Genomic DNA, 23405 nt, shown 5'->3' with positions numbered 1-23405 from the left:
TGACAGCCATGTAGACCAATTTGATGAAGTGTGCAGCGTATGGTCTGAGCACTGACAGGCTGACCCCCCACCCCCCCACCCACCCCTTCAACCTCTGCAGCAATGCTGGCAGCACTCATATGTTTATTTCCCAAAGACAACCTCTGGATAGGACGCTGAGCACGTGCACTCAACTTCTTTGGTTGACCATGGCGAGTCCTGTTCTGAGTGGAACCTGTCTTGGGAAACCGCTGTATGGTCTTGGTCACTGTGTTACAGCTCAGTTTCAGGGTCTTGGCACTCCTCCTATAGCCCAGGCCATCTTTATGTAGAGCACCTGCTGCTCCCCATTCACACCTGAGACCTTGTAACACTAATGAGTCACATTACACCGGGGAGGGAAAATGGCTAATTGGCACAATTTGGACATGTTCATTTAGGGGTGTACTCACTTTTGTTGCCAGCGGTTTAGGACGTTAAATGGCTGTGTGTTGAGTTATTTTGAGGGGACAGCAAATTTACACTTTTATACAAGCTGTACACTCACTACTTTATATTATAGCAAAGTGTCATTTCTTCAGTGTTGTCACATGAAAAGATAGAATAAAATAATATATTTACAAAAATGTGAGGGGTGTACTCACTTTTGTGAGATTATATATATTTGGTATTTTTTCACACAAAAGTGGCGTTATCCTTTAAATTTCTGTATAATCAGAAGTAAAAAAGTTCAGCAGTGCTAGTGTCTTTTGAATCCCTAACACATTACAGAAACTAGCTGCACAGACATTACATTATGGGGTCATGCAGACGAGCGTACGTAATTACTGAACTCTTTTTAAATGCAGTATCTTGCTGGTAGATGCCTTCAGAAGGAGAATCCTGCATTTAAAACTGTATGCATGTAATGTTTGTTATATAATGCTATAATGCACCGTTTTGTGCTACCGCTGCTCAAGGTTAACAAGTCTATGTCAACAATGTGTAGCCAGTGCTGCGGATCAGGCTCTACCGATGTTGGCATGTAAGCCCTGAGTCATTCATGCAGCAGCGGTGCAGGCACATGCACAAAATTAACTGGGCCTCTGGTCATTCACAATCAACCAAGGGTATTCTTTGCACATGTGGCTGCCGCATGGAAGGCTCATTCAGGATCAACATCAACAGCATGTGATCAGCGCCGCTGGCTACACAGCGGCAGCTGCCAATAGGGTGCATTAATGCCGTTGAATGCAGTGCAACATTACACTGCCAAATGCAGTTGTCAGACTAGATCCATAGATCTGTATTGCTGCAGATACAGAGCTACATGCTGTACGCATCTGTCCGCACAATTTTGAACGCACATGTGAATAAATCCTTAGCAGTACAGAAATTGCATGATGAAATTATCAACACAGATCTGTGCCCAGGTGCTGCAAAGACTCTGCCACTCCTTTCTGCGCTCTGTGGTCCCTTTGGGAAGGTTTTCGCCTCCCAGTGAAAATGTTTATCTTGGGAAAAAGACAAGAGAAATCTCCAAAAGAGACCCAACAAGAACCTCAGCCTTCTACTGCTGCGGTGTCCCTAAGGATCGCCACAGATTAGGCAATTTTCTCTCCCTCAATCACAGGCTGAAGGAAAGAAAATTGCTTGATTCCCCCATCAACAGTCAGTGGTGATGGGGGAATCCCTCCCACTGCGCTATTGTATTCTGACAGTAGGAGGTTTCCATGCCATCAGAATTCAATGATCATTGCCCGCAACAATCATAAGAAGAAAACCAATAGGCTGGTTGTACTGAATGGATTGACTTCAGTACAACCAGCCTGCGAATTGATCCGTCTATGACCAGCTTTAGATGGTCACTAGGACAGGAAGGACAAATCATCTTATTGAAAAAATGTGATGTTTGTGCAGTATAACTGTGACCTTTCCCCTTTTCTCCTGATGCATGATGGGGAAGGGGCTGTACCAGGAAGTCAGACACAGTGTGTGGAGCCTGGAAGCAGCAGCAAGGTACAGAGAAGAAATTACATCTGTTAGGAACAGAAGCTGTTATATTATGACTCGTCATGTCAGCATGTCTGAGTGAGTGATAAAGCTCTCCTGGTTAAGAAGTACATCCAGCCTGTGTGTAACTTGCTGAGCAGATACTGGCAGCATTGCTAGCAACACCCTCGTGTCTAAGGGACATAACAAAAAACAACAATAAAACTGATTGAAAAGGGTTCAGAAATGTCTGATTACAAATTCTCAGTTTTAGCCTCAACATGGACGTACGCAGCAAGGACACACCACATTGTCCAACAAGCAAAGTACAAAATATCAGAATTTTATTGTGTGTGATAAAATTTAAATTGTGAATTTAAATTTCAGTTTTTGGCAGTTGCTGTAAAAAAAAGTCCCAACAAAGTCATTAAAGTCAGCCGGCAGCTAGGAAAAGCTAGAAAAACAAGTGTGATCAACTTTGTAATATGATATTCACATCCAAAATAGCACATTTTTTGAGAAAGAAAAAAAAATCCTAAAAATAATAAAAAAAAAAAACTTTTTACTGATAAAAAAAAAAAAAAAAAAACTAGCTGCCTGTAGGAATGCATGCCATAAATTGTTTCTGTCAATCGTAGGGACTTTGGTGGAGAGTCTGCAGTACTAAACACCTACAGCAGCCATTACAAAGGGTTCAGAGTATTTAATGCAGGGTAGAAAACACCAATTACTGTGTGGTATCAGTTATTTTGAATAGTACTTCAACAAACTAGGGCAACGAATATATGCTGCAAAGCACCATTGTGTGTTGCGATAAAAATCTTGTAACGTTCCATTTTTTTTTTTTTAAGGTTGATGCTTTGGAAGCCCATTGATTTCAATGGGCAGCATTAAAGCAGCCTACACACGTGTATTACAGTACAAAGGGAAATGGGCCCTAAAGGTGGGTGGCAGGGGGAAACTAAACCCACAAAAGGATTGTGCCCTAAGGGGGGCTGATGACTAAAGCAGCCCTGCCCCCTTGCCTTTAAAACAGCTGCAAGGCTGGCAGCCATCCAGTCCTCCTTCATTCTGTATATCAGTCAGAACGTCAGGTGAGCTCAAAATGCAGGTCTTGCCTTTAGGACAAGTCACATGGTGGAACGTTATGTATTCTGTGGAGGTTGTCATTTTTAAAAACATTTTAGCAAGTTTGTTTTACATTTACCAACAAGAAAGCTACATTATACACAGAAATAAACCCAACTGCACACTCCTAATTACAGCTGATGATTAAAGAGGTTGTAAACCCACATTACTTTTTTTTTTTTTGCAACCTGTAAGAGAAACACATAATGACCTAGTATGCATCCCATACTAGGTCATTATGAAATACTTACCTTAGAACGAGCCCGCGCTGTGCCGCCCGCTCACCTGTATGACGGGTGACATGTCCAGTCGCCCGTCTTCTGGCCATCTGATTGGCTGGAGCCGCGGTGACGTCGCGCGCGCGGGAGTGACAGTCACAGCACGGGGCTCTGAAGAAACGCCACCAGCGGCTGTTCCTTCAGAGCGCATGCGCCAGTGACGTCACTGGCTGCATGTAAGGTAAATATCTCCTAAACGGTTCATGTTTAGGAGATATTTACAGTACCTATAGGTAAGCCTTATCATAGGCTTACCTATAGGTAAAAGTGTCAGAGGAGGGTTTACTTCCTCTTTAAGGGCAAGTTCACACCACATGCAGTCCAGTGCATTTTTTTTCTGCATCAAAAACACATGGAAAGTAGGTCATATGATTTCAAATGGTATAGTTCACACCAGTGCTTGCAGTTCCAGAAAAAAAAAAAAAAAGCAGAACATGTTGCATTTTTCCTGCACTGGACTCTACTGGAACACTGTAAAATGCATCAAAAACGTACTGGAACGCCTGTCCTTATTTAAGGTTAAGAATAAAAGAGAGAGGAAAAAATGCACAAGTCAAAAATGTGCATCCAGACTGCGTTTCTTTGGTGTGAACTGGCTGACAGAGGGAAAGAGCAAAGTACTGAACAAACCTCCCCATCATTTCCTATCTGAGGCAGAAAAAAAGACACAAGTCAGTAGGATGGAATAATGTGTAGAGTGCAGATGACATAGAAGATATAACCTGAGCTCATCTGTAATACATCTTCAAATTAGGAAAATGCAGATGAACTTTCCAATCTGAAAACAATTGGACATGAAGGGTTAACTTCATCCTAGCAATCCACTGCCAGTTTATTCAAATGATATTTACTATAGTTTGACATGATTAACCCCGTCTGTTTTCAACTTATACAATGAGGGTCTGCTATTTTTTGTACTTTTCTTATAAATCAAATGCATATCATCTTGGGTACAACAATTACATTGAACACCATCCAGCCAAGTTATTACCCCAAATGTACATTGAAAGATCACAAATTCTGAATGCAGCACAGTGGCTTAGTGGTGGGTTTCCTTCCACACTCCATAGACATGCAGGTAGGTGTATGGGTGAGTGTGTAAGCGTGTGAGTCTGTGTGTGTGAGAGTGTGTGTGTGTAAAACCTAGTACACACTATCATTTTTTTTCTTTTTGGGTGTGTAAACGCATGCGTAGGAGCGAGAGACACACACAGGAGCTTTAGATTGTGAGCTCCTAGTGCGCAGGGACTGATGTAAATGTATGTGTATATATACACACATATATATATATATATATATATATATATATATATATATATATATATATACATACACACACACACACACACGAAGAACTGCAGAAACTGTCAGCATTATATAAATGCCTATAATAGATACATTTACCAAACTGCAATAAGAAATGAGTACAATGTGAGAAAGCAACTAGGTTCATGGAGGATAACACAGCGCTGCACTATAGCATGATGTAGATCACTCCCTCTATATTCTCAATTCACACTTTACAGCTCTGCACTATTTCTGGTACCTGGGTGCTGACAAAATCCATGATAAGCACCCATCACCAGTCTGACCTGGCAGCCCATCAACAGAGAACAGCACAAAACCCGGCCATGCTTCAGGATATGAGGACACATTTCTGGGAATGGAGATAACATGTAGCAGCAGCTAGAAGCCAAGTGAATGAAGAAAGTTTACTAATTCCAGTTTGAGGAGCACATAACTAAAGCAGCACATACAGAGGGCAGTGCAAGAAATATTTAAACAACTTTCCTTAAATTACAAAATAAAAAAAAACACCACAAGACACGACTGTCACAGCCCCTACAGAAGGCCAATGTATTACTTGTGTGGCCAATCCACCTGGAAGCAACAAAATGTGATTAACTGGATCAACAAGGACTACACACCGAGGGCTCATTCTACAAGGACTACACACCGAGGGCTCATTCTACAAGGACTATACACCGAGGGCTCATTCTACAAGGACTACACACCGAGGGCTCATTCTACAAGGACTACACACCGAGGGCTCATTCTACAAGGACTACACACCGAGGGCTCATTCTACAAGAACTACACACCGAGGGCTCATTCTACAAGGACTACACACCGAGGGCTCATTCTACAAGGACTACACACCGAGGGCTCATTCTACAAGGACTACACACCGAGGGCTCATTCTACAAGAACTACACACCGAGGGCTCATTCTACAAGGACTACACACCGAGGGCTCATTCTACAAGGACTATACACCGAGGGCTCATTCTACAAGGACTATACACCGAGGGCTCATTCTACAAGGACTACACACCGAGGGCTCATTCTACACGGACTACACACCGAGGGCTCATTCTACAAGGACTACACTTAGGGCTCATTCTACAAGGACTATACACCGAGGGCTCATTCTACAAGGACTATACACCGAGGGCTCATTCTACAAGGACTACACCGAGGGCTCATTCTACAAGGACTATACACCGAGGGCTCATTCTACAAGGACTATACACCGAGGGCTCATTCTACAAGGACTACACCGAGGGCTCATTCTACAAGGACTATACACCGAGGGCTCATTCTACAAGGACTATACACCGAGGGCTCATTCTACAAGGACTATACACCGAGGGCTCATTCTACAAGGACTACACCGAGGGCTCATTCTACAAGGACTATACACCGAGGGCTCATTCTACAAGGACTATACACCGAGGGCTCATTCTACAAGGACTATACACCGAGGGCTCATTCTACAAGGACTATACACCGAGGGCTCATTCTACAAGGACTACACTTAGGGCTCATTCTACAAGGACTATACACCGAGGGCTCATTCTACAAGGACTATACACCGAGGGCTCATTCTACAAGGACTATACACCGAGGGCTCATTCTACAAGGACTATACACCGAGGGCTCATTCTACAAGGACTATACACCGAGGGCTCATTCTACAAGGACTACACCGAGGGCTCATTCTACAAGGACTACACCGAGGGCTCATTCTACAAGAACTACACACCGAGGGCTCATTCTACAAGAACTACACACCAAGGGCTCATTCTACAAGGACTACACTTAGGGCTCATTCTACAAGGACTACACTTAGGGCTCATTCTACAAGGACTACACTTAGGGCTCATTCTACAAGGACTACACTTAGGGCTCATTCTACAAGGACTACACTTAGGGCTCATTCTACAAGGACTACACTTAGGGCTCATTCTACAAGGACTACACTTAGGGCTCATTCTACAAGGACTACATTTAGGGCTCATTCTACAAGGACTACACTTAGGGCTCATTCACACATTTGCCTCCTCACCTCTTGTTTAACTATGAATAGTACAAACTACAGCACCACAACCACCTGCATTGCATGTAGTTGCAAGGATACTGTGGCGTGGCCCCATTACCCTAATAGGACATTTTCAGTGGGGTACTGCTGGCTAAATGCAACAGGGAATTCCATCTTTGCTGCAGCTGCGTGTCTTTGTTTAGGTGGGCAGGGAGAGGTAAAACTGCAGCTCAACCATCTGCTTTTACTGCCAGTCTTCATTTATGATGTCACTGAGCAGACTGTTTCTTCTGGGTTCTTACAGCCAGCCCCCTGGTGAAAAACTACTGTGCATGGCCCTAAAGCCTCCTGGGATGTGACAATCGTATCTCAGGAGGCTGCAGGCAGCATGGGGACATCATCATCGCCTGGGCAAGAAAACAAGGGAGTGCGGGGCTGCATTAAAAAATAAAAGGTATTTACACACACAACAAAAACAATTATTTTCTCTGAAAAAGTAAGGGGGGGAAGAGATGGATATTACAAAAAGTTTAGGCAGAGGGCGAAGGTTTGCTTTAAAAAAAGGAGCTTCTTCCAAAAGGGGAAGTTCCCCTTTAAGTCCTCCTCACCCCCCCCTCCTCTGCCACATATTGCATGTCATTTTTTGGGGGTGGGGGGAGGAGTGGGTACCCACTCCCACTCCCACTCAGATTGCCTGCTCGGCCGAAGCATGCACAGTGGGCAGCTGGCTGTTAAGCCACAAGCAGCACGGCTGGCTGCCCACAGTTAAGATGTCGGTGCCAGGAACCTGAAGGCTAGTGAAGGCCTAGCCCAGGTGAGGGCAGTGTTGGACCTCTGGACAGGTAAGTGTCCTTTTAATAAAAGTCAGCAGCTAAAGAATTTGTAGCTTCTGACCTTTCTCCCCCCTCAGAGAGAAGAAATCCTATGGGTCAGCTCTCATACAGTGGAGTGAAGGGCATTTTTCTGCACTGGAATGCCAGTCACCGCTAGGACACACAGAAAACAATTGCATTCTATGAGTCCTATTGACACTGCAAAACAGCCTGGAGCTGCACTGAGCGGTGATAAAACGCAGACATGCAGCATTGGATCGCATGTCACAGCAATGCACCACGCTGCTGCTGTACAGGGAAAGGAGTACAGTGTCACTCGGAACACTTCAAATAGTTGTGTAAAAAGAAAAATAAAGGAAGTGTGTGTCACACTGCCAGCTCAGTGTGAACGGCCATAGTAGTACGCCTTGCTTAGTGATCTGCTGACTAGGACAGGGAAGAGTACCTGTGGATTCTGCCAGAAATCCTGTGCGCTGATCCCCTCCATCTCTACAGAACATACAGATCACCTCCCCCTTGTGTTATTGGGGGGGGGGTGTCCTGTAGTCCTAACATTTCCTTCCCTGTGCTCCTCTATAGAAATACAGAAAGGTGTCATTCTATCACTGGCAGGATGAGCAGAGGACTGATCGGGAACAGCGCCCCCTATCCAGGGACCGGTGCTGTGCAGTGGATTGTTGTGGGATTACACACACTGTAACTTTGTGTCTGGACCTAGTGGGGGGAGGGGGAGAGTCCTGGAGATATCAGTGAGAAGAGTAGTGCTGATCGGAGGCGGGAAGATAAGGGGTTAATCCGCGGGACGGTGCCGTGTGTACGGGAATGGGAGGGAGGGAGCACATGACGGGTTAACCCCGGTGACATCACTCCTCTCCCTCTGGCTGTCAGTGTCAGCTGGGCGCGGAGTGACACACTCCATGGACGTGGCAGCGCTCACCTGTGTGCCAGGCTCTGGTCACATGACCTCCGCTCCGGCTCCACCACCATCCACTTCCGCCGATCCTCCGGGCCCCAGGACACTTGTAGTGCTCCGCCGCCGCTGTCCCCCGCACTCTCCACCGCCGCCGACAACTCGCAGCCCCAGCAGATCCCTCCGAGCAACAGGACCGCAGCCCCACCCCCAGCAAAGGGAAGTAGATCCGGCAAGAGCTGCCTCCAAATCCTGGTCCGGATCGCTCCGCTCCCGGAGAACTCACACACACAATACCCCCCATAGGGGACCCCGACCTGATCCCCGCTATACACAAAGACCGAGGGGGAGGGGACCACACTACACATCACCTAGCCGGGACTTCGCTTTGTTTTTTATTATTAAACATAAACTACACACAGTGACCGGAGACACATCCACCTCCATGGACAGGGGATCCATCGTGCACCCCACCATGGGAGGGGGGGGTCCACCATTCACCACCATGGGAGGGGGGTCCACCATGGGAGGGAGGGGGGGTCCACCATTCACCACCATGGGAGGGGGGGGTCCACCATTCACCACCATGGGAGGGGAGGGGGGGGGGGATATCCACCATGGGAGGGGGGGGTCCACCATTCAGCACCATGGGAGGGGGGGGGTCCACCATTCAGCACCATGGGAGGGGGGCGATATCCACCATGGGAGGGGGGGGGGCGATATCCACCATGGGAGGGGGGGGCGCGATATCCACCATGGGAGGGGGGGGGGCGCGATATCCACCATGGGAGGGGGGGGGCGCGATATCCACCATGGGAGGGGGGGGGGCGATATCCACCATGGGAGGGGGGGGGCGATATCCACCATGGGAGGGGGGGGGCGATATCCACCATGGGAGGGGGGGGCGATATCCACCATGGGAGGGGGGGGGGGCGATATCCACCATGGGAGGGGGGGGGCGATATCCACCATGGGAGGGGGGGGGGGCGATATCCACCATGCACCTCCCACCACGCTGGAGGAGAGAGCAGAGCGAGGAGATCCCACCAGGCGGGAGGAGAGAGCAGAGCGAGCAGATCCCACCAGGCGGGAGGAGAGAGCAGAGCGAGCAGATCTCACCAGGCTGGTGGAGAGAGCAGAGCGAGCAGATCCCACCAGGCAGGAGGAGAGAGCAGAGCGAGCAGATCCCACCAGGCTGGAGGAGAGAGCAGAGCGAGCAGATCCCACCAGCGGGGAGGAGAGAGCAGAGCGAGCAGATCCCACCAGGCAGGAGGAGAGAGCAGAGCGAGCAGATCCCACCAGGCTTGGGGTGGAGAACACAGTTGTATTCCTATCACAGATGGGTTTACTTGCCTTTCAGTAATGTCAGGAAAGATTTCTACCCCATCCATGTGAGCTATGTGCCCACAAATCATCCATACAGCTACTGAACACAACATTCATTACCAAATCCACTACAGTAAGAGGAAGAATAGATGGAATGTATCAATGTCACCAGTACAATATGACTGTGCCCTGAGTTCATAAGGTGCAGAGGAGCTGTCATGTGCACTGGACCCTGGGACCGCAGCTTGTGTGTATAGCCTGTCTAGAGGGCAGGGGCGTTGCTAGGTGGGAAAAAGACCAGGGGCTTCAGCCCGAAGATAAATTTGATAACCCCTCCCACATTTTAAAGTCCCGCCCAAGCTCCTCCTACATTTAAAAATGACCGCCACCCAACGCCCCCCTCAGTCAAGGGTCAGTCATGGGGTGCTATGGAGCGGAGTACAGGGGGTCAGGAGAGGAGAGAACAGAGGAGAGGAGCACAGGGGGTCAGGAGGAGAGGAGAGGAGCACAGGGGGTCAAGAGGAGAGAAGAACAGGGGGTCAGGAGGAGAGAAGAAGAGGAGAGGAGAACAGGGGGTCAGGAGGAGAGAAGAAGAGGAGAGGAGAACAGGGGGTCAGGAGGAGAGAAGAAGAGGAGAGGAGAACAGGGGGTCAGGAGGAGAGAAGAGGAGAGGAGAACAGGGGTCAGGAGGAGAGGAGAACAGTGGGTCAGGAGGAGAGGAGAACAGTGGGTCAGGAGGAGAGGAGAACAGTGAGTCAAGAGGAGAGGAGAACAGGGGGTCAGGTGGAGAGGGGAACAGGGGGTCAGGTGGAGAGGGGAACAGGGGGTCAGGTGGAGAGGAGAGAAGAGAAGAGGAGAACAGGGGGTCAGGAGGAGAGGAGATGAGGAGAGGAGAACAGGGGGTCAGGAGGAGAGAACAGGGGGTCAGGAGGAGAGAAGGAGGAGAACAGGGGATCAGGAGGAGAGAAGAGGAGGAGAACAGGGGATCAGGAGGAGAGAAGAGGAGGAGAACAGGGGATCAGGAGGAGAGAAGAGAAGAACAGGGGGTCAGGAGGAGAGAAGAGGAGAACAGGGGGTCAGGAGGAGTGGAGAGGAGAACAGGGGGTCAGGAGGAGTGGAGAGGAGAACAGGGGGTCAGGTGGAGAGGAGAGAACAGAGGAGAGGAGCACAGGGGGTCAGGAGGAGAGGAGCACAGGGGGTCAAGAGGAGAGAAGAACAGGGGGTCAGGAGGAGAGAAGAGGAGAGGAGAACAGGGGGTCAGGAGGAGAGAAGAAGAGGAGAGGAGAACAGGGGGTCAGGAGGAGAGAAGAGGAGAACAGGGGGTCAGGAGGAGAGAAGAGGAGAGGAGAACAGGGGGTCAGGAGGAGAGGAGAGGAGAGAAGAGGAGAGGAGAACAGGGGTCAGGAGGAGAGGGGAGGAGAGAAGAGGAGAACAGGGGGTCAGGAGGAGAGAAGAGGAGAACAGGGGGTCAGGAGGAGAGAAGAGGAGAACAGGGGTCAGGAGGAGAGAAGAGGAGAGGAGAACAGGGGGTCAGGAGGAGAGAAGAGGAGAGGAGAACAGGGATCAGGTGGAGGGCCTCCCCCCATCCAGCACACCCACCTATGCCTCCAATCACCCCCTCCCCCCCATCCAGCACACCCACCTGTGCCTCCAATCACCCCCCCATCCAGCACACCCACCTATGCCTCCAATCACCCCCCATCCAGCACACCCACCTATGCCTCCAATCACCCCCCATCCAGCACACCCACCTATGCCTCCAATCACCCCCCCCCCATCCAGCACACCCACCTATGCCTCCAATCACCCCCCCCATCCAGCACACCCACCTATGCCTCCAATCACCCCCCCCCCCCATCCAGCACACCCACCTATGCCTCCAATCACCCCCCCCCAATCCAGCACACCCACCTATGCCTCCAATCACCCCCCCATCCAGCACACCCACCTATGCCTCCAATCACCCCCCCCCCAATCCAGCACACCCACCTATGCCTCCAATCACCCCCTCCCCCCCACCCAGCACACCCACCTGTGCCTCCAATCACCCCCCATCCAGCACACCCACCTATGCCTCCAAACCCCCCCCCCATCCAGCACACCCACCTATGCCTCCAATCACCCCCCCCCCAATCCAGCACACCCACCTATGCCTCCAATCACCCCCCCCCCAATCCAGCACACTCACCTATGCCTCCAATCACCCCCCCCCATCCAGCACACCCACCTATGCCTCCAATCACCCCCTCCCCCCCACCCAGCACACCCACCTGTGCCTCCAAACCCCCCCATCCAGCACACCCACCTATGCCTCCAAACCCCCCCCCCCCCATCCAGCACACCCACCTATGCCTCCAACCCCCCCCCCCCATCCAGCACACCCACCTATGCCTCCAAACCCCCCCCCCCCCCCATCCAGCACACCCACCTATGCCTCCAATCACCCCCCCCCATCCAGCACACCTGTGAAAATATTATCCTCCCTCATCTTCTTACCTGGTGTGTATCAGAGGACAGACAGCAGTGCACACTGAGGGCGGACCTAGAGGGTTTAAGCCCGCCCACGTGTGATTACTTTGTACAGGAACTCTTTGGAACCTATGAAGAAGCCGAAAAGTGTCCAGGAAGCATGCACCGCCCCTCTCCCTAACTGAACTGCAGAACGGAGAGGGGCGGTCCCAGGGGCTATACAGTCCTCGGCACTCCTCCTGCGGAATTGGGTGTCAGATTTTACCGCTCCTTATGCTGACGCCGGGCGTGCGGCCCCGCCCACCCCGACATCATTTTGACAGCTCCACTCACTCTCATCATTGCCGGAGTCCTGCGCCCCTGGCTTGCCCTCCAATCACTGGATGGTGGATGGACTGCTGAGATATTTATCCCCGAGTTCCAGGCTTTGGGACTCGGGGCTAATCATTTTATATAAGCAACAGGAGACCCGGGGCTTTTTGCGGGCACACTCGGGGCTATAGCCCCGGTCAGCCCCCCCCTGCCGACGCCACTGCTAGAGGGAACCAGTTCCTATAGAATAGATGATCATACAGGGCATGGTGGCTTGTGCCCATCAATACAGCTTAGGGGTAACATACTCCAGTCTCTGGACCACACAAAACCAACATCTGTATAGTCATTTCAATAAAGCTATAGCCCATTACAAAAAAAAAAAACATTTAACAACCTGATTTTAGTAAACAAATACGATTTGCGGCCATGGCGCACTGCGCATTCTCAGTGCACCTCTTGACTATATTTTCCGGAAATTTGGGAGTCCGTTCCATGGACATCAGTGAAGTGACATATTGAAGAGAATAGGCTAAGTGCCTCCTAAATTCTAGAATTTATGTCAACCACTATTCCACCTCATACACATCAAATCTGTAAATCCATGCTGCAACAAATAATTTCATGTACTTGGACAATTGTGACACTGGTACCGGGTGTACAGCAATCTAGCACTAATGTAGCAACTTAAATATATAATGGAACACAAATAAAAAGTCTAAGGAAGATTGCTGTAAACTTACCCAATACTTGTATGTGATCATCACAAGTACTTGGCTCTAATCTGACCAACTGAGCATGCTCACCAGTCTGCATTGGATAACAGTGTTGCAATGCAAAGAGAAAGGTTTGTTCAACTTTTATGCTTTTAGCAGTATTGAAATAAAAAGAAAGAAAGATAAAAGACAAAGCACAGCATAAATCAGTGCACTGGTTTTGATTTACTAAAGACAAATGGGTTCATTTTGCAAGGACTTTTATCCCAGAGCTTAGCGAATGTGGTGAAATTTCACTATACAAAGAACCAAATCAAGTGCAAGGAAAAAAACATGTTTGCACGTTTTGATCATGGGAGTCAGAAAAGTTTCACATCAATCACGGAGTCAAGGAAAAATTCCCTTGAAAAATACCAATTTTCCCACTGTCTTCCAATTAGTGCTTCTAAAAATATGCCAAAAGTAACAGTTCTTTTCATAGGTAATTTGCCATTTCAACAGAATTTGTTCTGTAAAATAAAAATAAAAATGGGGGACAAAGGGCTCGTTTCCCCTTGCAGTTGGGGAGGGATGAGGGGTGTTACACACCATGTGGTTAAGCTGCCTATCATTGTTACATACAACCAGGATCATGATAAAGAGATGCAACAAACACTAGTAATAAAACTGGTATACTGACAAGCCATTTCAATAACCGAACCCCATGTTTTTTTTTTTTTTTTTGCCAAGGAAAAGGGTACCTGCAGCAAGAGATTCTACTAAAAGAATTTTCACATATGAATATTTTTAGCCATGATTAAGGCCAAAACACGTTGGTCATTTTGTGTAGATTTTTGCTTTGTTACTCTCAAAGGATTCTTGCTTGTGGATTTAACTGAAGTGCCGACACTCGATCAAGATGTGCGCAATTTTTACCTATTTACTTTGGTCCAATGTAATATTATATGTGTATGCCATACCTGTGGAAGCTAGAAATTAGTAAGTACCTCGACTACAGTGATCTTCCACTGGCTTCTGGGTCCCTTGCGGAGCAGCTACGCGGCTGCATTGTAAACACAGGGGGTCACCTAGTTAGCATGGGTGCCATTCAGAGATCGTATTCTCTCATTAAATGCAAATTCTCCGATTTGAAGGGGTGGAGAGGAAGGGCGGAGAATCAGTGTCTCCACCTCACCGAAAACGCTTTGCATGCAATGAGAAAATGCAAAGCGCTCTTTGAATGGCCGCCCATGTAGAGGGAGCAATACCGTGTTCACTAATGGAATGGGACCCAAAGCTAGTAGAGATCACTAAGGGTAGTTTGTGCCTACGACAAGGATTCCAGCTTTCAGAGGGATCAGCCAGGTATGGTATATGTATAGTTCTCTATTGGACCAATGTACCTTCGTAAAAATATTCACACCTGGAATTCATCTTTAATTTCTGGGGGGGGGGGGGGGGGGGACATCATATTTGCTTGAAAGAAACCATTGATTACTTCAGTAAAAGGGTCTGAACTGCAGTCTTTTCTTGTCCAGTTAGATAATGAACATGCTTAAAGTAAAATTTAACCCAAAAGGAAACCATTATTTTATTTTTACCTACAGGTAAGCTTATAAATAAAGCTTACCTGTAGATTAAATTAATATCTCCTAAACTTGTACCATTTAGGATATTTTCTAGTTAGCGGCAGCCGTTGACGTCACTGGCACATGCCCTCTGAAAGAATGGCATACCTGTGTGCTGTGGTTGAGACTCGCGGGAATGACAATATCATGGCCCGGCCATTCAAACAGCCGCAGCCCAGGGACCTGGAAGGAAGAACAGGTGTAGATGGAAGCCTCTGCAGCAGTGACAGCACGCCACTGGAGGGCTTCGTTTCAAGGCAAGTCTTTCATAATGTGCTAGTATGCAAGGCACAATATGAATTTACCTTTCAGGGAGAGAGTTTTTTTCTTTTTCTCCCTCAAAGTTTACTACCGCTTTAACATGGTCCACGTTAACTTATTTTTGAAACAAGAAGCTTCTGTTTAACCACTTGCCGACCGCCGCAAGTACATATACTGCGGCGGTCAGCCCCTCACAGGCAAAGTGACGTATGGGTACGTCACTAGCCTGTGAGGCTCCGGGGAGCGAGCGCGCGCCGCCGGAGGAGCGCTCCCGCTCGGTCACGGACCCCCCCGTGCGTTTGCCCGGCGGACCCGATGTCCGCCGGGCACTCACGATCGTCCGTGACAGAGGAAGAAAGGCAGGCGGCTGATGTAAACAAGCCGCCTGTCATTCTCCCCTGTGTAGAAACAATGATCATACGGTTCTACTATGTAGGACCGTTGATCACTGTTCCTACAGCTCAAGCCACAGCCAATCACAGTTAGAATCACGACCCTAGGGACACACACCACCCCTCCCTCTCAAATAAAGTTAACCCCTTCACTACCAGTGTCATTTTACAGTAACAGTGCATATGTATAGCACTGATTACTGTAGTAATGTCACTGGTAACCCCAAAAGTGTCAAAAATGTCAGTCAAGGGTCCGATCTGTCCGTCCCAATGTCGCAGTCCCTCAAAAAAAAAAAAAAAAAAAAAAACCGCAGATCGCCGCCATTATGCGTTAAAAAAAAAAAAAAAAAAAAAAGACAAAAATCTTTCCCTTTGTTAGTAAACGCGATAACTTTTGCGCAAACCAATCAAAATACGCTTTTTGCGATTTTTTTTTACCAAACATATGTAGCAGAAAACAAATTGGCCGAAAACGTTAAAAAAAATTTTGATTTTTACATTTTTTTGGGGGGGGGGGAATTTCATATTAAAAAAATGTGAAAATATTGTTATTTTTGCAAAATTGACGCTCTTTGTTTATAGCGCATGATCAAAAAAAAAAAAAAAAAAAATCACACAGGTGATCAAATACCACCAAAAGAAAGCTCTGTGGGGAAAAAGGACGTCAAATTCGTTTAGGTACAGCATCGCACGACCGCGCAATTGTCCGTTAAAGTCACGCAGTGCCGAATCGCAAAATACCCCCTGGTCAGGAAGGGGGTAAAATCTTCCGGGGCTTAAGTGGTTAACGTTCCTAAAATAGTGAAAGTCATCTTAGAAGGGTCACGCTTTCAGGAGTAGCACCTGCCTGAATGCAGGGTTCTATATGCGAAAGACGATATAATTAGCCTTAAATTCCCTGCAAGAAAATATTCAGTCAGCATGCACTCTGGACTCCGGTGACCCCTGGAAAGTATACATCATTTGATTAGCAGACAATGTGAGCTCCCGTGAAACAATGCAGTGCCTTTCACTTTCGGATACAGTAGAAGAGCGTCATTGTGAAGGAGGAGGGCCGGAGCCACCCCACAGCTGAGCCTGCACCTTTCATATGAAATTAAAGTGACAGCAGCACCCAGCAGGGTATGCAAAATAACACAAGAACCAACATTCCTCCTATAATCTTTTATTAACGGCTCCACACTAGCCCATTTACTATTGCGGTTAAGCGGCTTAAATATAGTACTTGGTGAAGAAAATTGTGAAGCTCTCCAAGCTTACTTGTAGCACAAGAGAACATCAGAGTTGCTGTACAGCTTCAGAGGCTTCCCAGTAATACACAGTTCCACAGAACGTGTTATGCAATGAACAGGTTGCAAAAACTTGCGCCACTCCCCTCAATGTTATTTCAGAAAAAATACATCATCCATGTTCTGATCATTGTACTATTATACAAAGAGATGCTGAGGAGAACAACATTTCAGAGGCCAGGAAACCGTACCGGCTGAGAGATACATGGAATCATGTGAGCAAACTACATCCCACTATCATCCCATCTGTCAATCTGATCGCTCCAGTAAAACATGCTAAACAGAGTGGGCGTCACGTTTATTGGCTTGCCCCCCACCCACAGTAGCTGTACTACGAGCGGGCGGCAGCTGCAGGCTGCTACGTTTGGGGCACGCATGTGTGCACCCCCTGCCGATCTGTGCTGTGATTGGCAGCTAATTTCAGCCAATGGTTTTTGTAAAGTCATCTGAGAGCCAATCACACAAAATTCGGTCAATAAAAACACAAAACTGTGTACAGCGATCTGCTTGTTTCTTCTCCCGGCGCAGTGAGGGGGGAAAAAAAGAAAAGTAAAAACAGCACACATTTCACATCCTTTGGCACACAGTTAACCCTTTGATTGCCCCTAGATGTTAACCTTTCCCTGCTAGTGTCCTTACTACAGTGTTAGTGTACAGTATTAGCACTGATCTATGTAATAGTGGCAGTTAGTGTACCTCCCAGCAACAGTCCGCTAAAGCCAGATTGCCTGCCACACTATCAAAGTCCCACTAAAAGTCGCTGATCACCAAAATTACTAGTATAGTGTCAAAGCTGCGTAAATTTCAGTATACAGTATCTCACAAAAGTCAGTACACCCCTCACATTTCTGTAAATATTTTATTCTATCTTTTCATGTGACAACACTGAAGAAATTACACTTTGCTACAATGTAAAGTAGTGAGTCTACAGCTTGTATAACAGTGTAAATTTGCTGTCCCCTCAAAATAACTCAACACAGCCATTAATGTCTAAACCGCTGGCAAGAAACATGAGTACACCCCTAAAATGTCCAATTTGGGGCGCAAAGTGTCAATATTTTGTGTGGCCGCCATTATTTTCCAGCACTGCCTTAACCCTCTTGGGCATGGAGTTCACCAGAGCTTCCTAGGTTGCCACTGGAATCCTCTTCCACTCCTCCATGACGACATCACAGGGCTGGTGGTTGTTAGAGACCTTGCGCGCCTCCACCTTCCATTTGAGGATACCCAACAGATGCTCAATAGGGTTTAGGTTGAGACATGCTTGGCCAGTCCATCACTTTTACCCTCAGCTTCTTTAGCAAGGCAGTGGTCGTCTTGGAGGTGTGTTTGGGGTTATGTTGGAATACTGCCCCCCAAAAGGTTATGGGATCATGCTCTGCTTCATTATGTCACAGAACATGTTGGCATTCGTGGTTCCCTCAATGAACTGTAGCTCCCCAGTGCTGGCAGCACTCATGCAGCCCAAGACCATGACACCCCCACCACCATGCTTGACTGTAGGCAAGACATACTTGTCTTTGTACTCCTCACCTGGTTGCCACCACACACGCTTGACACCATCTGAACCTAATAAGTTTATCTTGGTCTCATCAGACCACAGGGCATGGTTCTAGTAATCCATGTCCTTAGTCTGCTTGTCTTCAGTAAACAGTTTGCGGGCTTTCTTGTGCATCATCTTTAGAAGAGGCTTCCTTCTGGGATGACAGCCATGCAGACCAGTTTGATGCAGTGTGCAGCGTATGGTCTGAGCACTGACAGGCTGACCCCCCACCCCTTCAACCTCTACAGCAATGCTGGCAGCACTCATACGTCTCTTTCCCAAAGACAACCTCTGGATATGACGCTGAGCACATGCACTCAACTTCTTTGGTCTTGGACACCGTGCTGCAGCTCAGTTTCAGGGTCTTGGCAGTCTTTTTATAGCCTAGGCTATATTTACGTAGAGCAACAATTCTTTTTTTCAGATCCTCAGAGAGTTCTTTGCCATGAGGTGCCATGTTGAACTTCCAGTGACCAGTATGAGAGAGAGTGCGATGACACCAAATTTAACACCTGCTCCCCATTCACACCTGAGACCTTGTAACACTAACGAGTCACATGACACCGGGGAGGGAAAATGGCTAATTGGGTCCAATTTGGACATTTTCACTTGAGGGTGTACTCACTTTTGTTGCCAGTGGTTTAAACATTAATGGGTGTGTGTTGAGTTATTTTGAGGGGATATTAAATGTACAAGCTGTACACTCACTACTTTACATTGTAGCAAATTGTCATTTCCTCAGTGTTGTCACATGAAAAGATATAATTAAATATTTACCAAAATGTGAGGGGTGTACTCACTTTTTTGAGATACTGTATATACACCACAGTTTGTAGATGCTATAACTTTCGCGGAACCCAATTATTATACACATATTGGGTTTTTTTTTTTTTTTAAATCAAAGACCAGTAGCAAAATACATTTTGGCCTCAATGTATAAAGAACATTTTTTTTTTTTTATATATTTTATAACAAAAAATTGAATATATTTACACATATATATATATATATATATATATATATATATATATATATATATATATATATATATATATATATATATTTTTGGCCTTTTTTCCATTTATATCGCAAAAAAAATAAAAAACCATAAAGATTATCAAATACCACCAAAAGAAAGCTCTATTTATGGAAAAAAAAAGTAAATTTGCGTACAGTGTTTGTATGACCGCGCAATTGCCAGTTAAAGTAGAGCAGTGCTGAACAGCAGAAAATGCTCTGGTCTTGAAGGGGGTACAACCTTCCGGAGCAGTTGTTAAGTCCACAAAATGTACAACAGTGTGTCATCCACAGCAACACGATTTTCCCGTTCATGTTACGGTGGGAAAAAAAAAAATTAAACTACAACCAATTCCGAAAAAGTTGGGGCATTGTGTAAAACCTACATAAAAACAAAATGCAATGGTTTGCAAATCTCATAAACCCAAATTTTATTCACAATAGAAAATATATCAAATGCACAGATTTCTCCAGATTCTCTTGATATTATATACTGTAGATGATATATTTAAAGTCTTTGCAATATTACATTGATGGTCATTATTCTGAAATTGTTAGACAATTTTTAGATGCCGCTTTTCAGTGGCGAGACCCTGCCCATCTTTACTTCTGAGACTCACTAAGAAGCTCTTTTTATATATCCAATCATGTTACTGACCTGCTGCCAATTAACCTAACCTAATTAGTTGAAAAACGTTCTTACAGCTCTTCCTTGTTGGTACCACTTACTTTGCCAATTTTTTTTTAGCGTTGTCCCAACCTTTTTGAGACGTGTTGCTGCCATCAATTTTCGAAATTACCAAATTATTTTCGTAAAATGGTACATTTTCTCAGTTTAAATATGTTTTTTATTGTGAATAAAATATGGGTTTATGAGATTTTCAAAACATCGCATTTATTTATGTCGATTTTACACAGCGTCCCATAGAGCTACACGATTCTGGTTAAAATGAGAATCACGATTTTTTGCTTAGAATAAAGATCACGATTCTCCATGTAACATCATCTTTCACATTATACTACAATTGGGCCATCTTTACTGTTTAGTTTTTTTTTAAATTCATTAAAGTGTAAATTTTCCCCCAAAAACTGTTTTTGAAAGACTTCTGCGCAAATATAGTGTGACATAAAAGATTGCAACAATCGCCATTTTATTCTCTAGGGCAGGGTTTCTCAACTAGGGTTCCTCCAGAGGTTGCTAGTGGTTCCTTGAGCAATTTCTATCACTCACTTACGTTCCAAGTAATTTTCTAGCAAAAAAATACTGATTTTAACATGTAAGCAGCAATTGTCAGAAAAAAGGCTGGGTCTTTAAGAGGTTGAACTGCCCTCCTTTACAGCGGGGGGGGGGGGGGTCTTTTTTATTTTATTTTGACATTTGACAGCTGTGAGTGAGCAAAGAACGGCTCTGTAAGAATCGAGGACATGCAGTTTTAAAATCGTGAGGGATGGGAGAGGTTTTTTTTTTTTTTTTAACAAATAATCGTGCAGCTCCAGATATTGTTGTAAAGCCTGCGCTATGACTAATAAGGAAAACAAAACAAAAAGCAGCTGCTGTTCACCCAAAGGGAAAGTAAATAAATAAATTACAGAGCTTGCTACATGAATAAATATAAAGTGACAAAAGTGCTAAAAATAAAGTGCCAAGTAAATTCATATATTACCCAAATCTAAAGATGCAAAAAGTGTATCAAAATTCATCAATAATTATAAAAAAGTTCAATTAAAAAATACAATAGAAAATTCAATAAAAACATATAAAAAAAGTCCATAAATAGTTCAATAACCAGTGCAATGGTGCTCAAAACTGGCGAATGCTGCTTCCTTGGTGGGCTCAGCTATGAAGAGATCATAGCATAATATTGTATGGATCCATTGATGATGCTCGGGGAGGCGGGCGAAACGCGTAGACGTAATTTCCGATGTACCCTAACCATCTAATTTCCTGTTCCTCGGTGGAGCGCACGTGAGCCAGCATTTCAGGAAGTATTCTATTGTAGATATACTGCCTATATTTACACTCACTGGTGAGTATATGCAATTAGGTTTTTACAATAAACAATCCATACAGTATTATGCTATGATCTCTTAATTTCAAATGGGCTGAGCCCACCAAGGAAGTAGCATTCGCCACTAGAAGCAAGCAGGTCGTTTGGACGATACCCTCACAAGTTATCCAGGACTCTACACTCACCTCTACTTAGCCACATCTGAACCAAAAGAGGGTCTTAATTTCTGGTGAAAAGGGATACATGAGGAGAGTGTGGCACCTTGGCACTGATGAGCACTTTATTTAAAAGAAATCAAAGGAGCACTAACAGTTTTGAGCACCATTGCACTCGTTCTTTGACTATTTATGGACTTTTTGATTATTTTTTACTGTATATTTTATTATGAATTGAGGATATTTTGATTCACTTTTTGCATCTTTGCACAGTCTCTAGATCTTGTTAATATATGGATTGTATTTACTTGGCACCTTATTTTTAGCACTTTGGTCACTTTATATTTATTCGTGTAGCAAGCGCTGTAATATTTATTTAATCGTGCAGCTCTAGCGTCCCAACTTATTTTTTTAATTAGGGTTGTAGAAACTGGTTGCTTTGGCAACACAAACAGTTCTACTTGTGGACTTTTTTTTAATATAAAGGAGCCCTATAGACATCAAGGTATATTTAACAAATTTTATGGATTTGATAAAAATGGGGGAAACACCTGGAATAAAGGACCTTTTGGCATTTTATTTATAAACAAGTTAGAAAATGTTCTCTCTCTCTCCATATTACAAAGCTAGTTTGTGTGGATTAGTGGCATAAAATCACTTCCAGGATTTAATACTATAAAAATGTGGTAAAGTCCAAGGGGGCCAATACTTTTACAATAAGCATTTTAACTAGTTTTTTTTTTCTAGGAAAAAGCACAAACTGACTAGACTATTCTCAGTACAAACAACAAAACTGAAAATAATTTCTATTTTTTACATGAATAATCTTTATGCAAAAAATGTAAATATACATGCATTATTATACACGGCCTAATAAAAGACTGGAATTTATTCACTTTGACAAGGATGGAAAAGCTAGTACGTCCGACATGCACCCTCTATCTAGATCACATATAGCCCTTCTGCATCAAGCTGTGACACTTTACACAGGTCAGACAGCTCACCTATACTGTCATAAGTATCACTTGGAGCTTAATCCATGCATTAATTATAACTGGGTCAATTTACAGTTCACTTGCAAGATATATTTTGGGAGTAGCTAAAAGCAAGGTTCACCACCAGGATGGATGTGCAATTCCTCAGTAATTTAAGAAAATGAATGATGCTTATATAACTAGGATCTCACATACGAAGAGTTTTGGACTGAAGCAATGTCTATTTTCTGCCTAGTAGAAGAAAAGCAAAGAGGACTTGTTTTTATCCGGAAAATAGACAGTTCTTTAGTCAGACAATTCAGACACTACTATGTTCACATGATAAAAGAGCAAATACTTCAGAAGTATTGGGACAGAAATCACATTTCTTAACTGCAGATCCAGTGTCGACCAAGAAAATCTCAGAACGTAAATACAACAAAGGGGCCACCATAGTGATCAACTGATTCTTTGCACAAAAATATATTTTAAGCATGTCATTTTTCATTGGCGCTACAGATCTGGTATATAGAACCAGTTACAAAACTGCTCAACACCGGAACTAAGGATGGTGCACTTGTGCCACCTTATTGGGTTAGGTAGAGACGTATGTTAGATGCCAATAGGAACATTAGGATTGCAGATTACCTGGGCAGGTTTGAAAGCTGGAATCTGGATGACATACAGTGCCTTGCAAAAGTATTCGGCCCCCTTGAACTTTGCAACCTTTTGCCACATTTCAGGCTTCAAACAATAAGATATAAAACTAACTTTTTGTGAAGAATCAACAAGTGGGACACAATCATGAAGTGCAACGAAATGTATTGGAGATTTCAAACTTTGTTAAATAAACTGAAAAATTGGGCGTGCAAAATTATTCAGCCCCCTTAAGTTAATACTTTGTAGCGCCACCTT

The 23405-nt window shown here is 45.3% G+C and overlaps 1 protein-coding gene across 9 annotated transcripts in view; it reads right to left on the bottom strand.

Annotated features, from left to right (window-relative positions):
• The window catches only part of KMT2C (lysine methyltransferase 2C), a 448529-nt gene that overhangs the window by 384664 nt on the left and 40460 nt on the right, over window positions 1-23405 (bottom strand). The window contains exon 1 of one of the 9 annotated variants that reach the window (XM_082258366.1): window positions 8448-8600. The exons of the other annotated variants lie outside the window; for them this stretch is intronic. Coding sequence (XP_082114492.1) covers window positions 8448-8497 — 50 coding nt within the window. The 5' untranslated portion in view covers window positions 8498-8600. Of the gene's footprint in view, window positions 1-8447; window positions 8601-23405 lie in introns of those variants that run through there. 9 annotated transcript variants of the gene reach the window in all.

The sequence above is a fragment of the Pelophylax lessonae genome, assembly GCF_965119305.1.
Source record: "Pelophylax lessonae genome assembly, chromosome: 5".
Classification (NCBI taxonomy): domain Eukaryota; kingdom Metazoa; phylum Chordata; class Amphibia; order Anura; family Ranidae; genus Pelophylax; species Pelophylax lessonae.
This window is presented reverse-complemented; position numbering and strand designations above follow the sequence as displayed.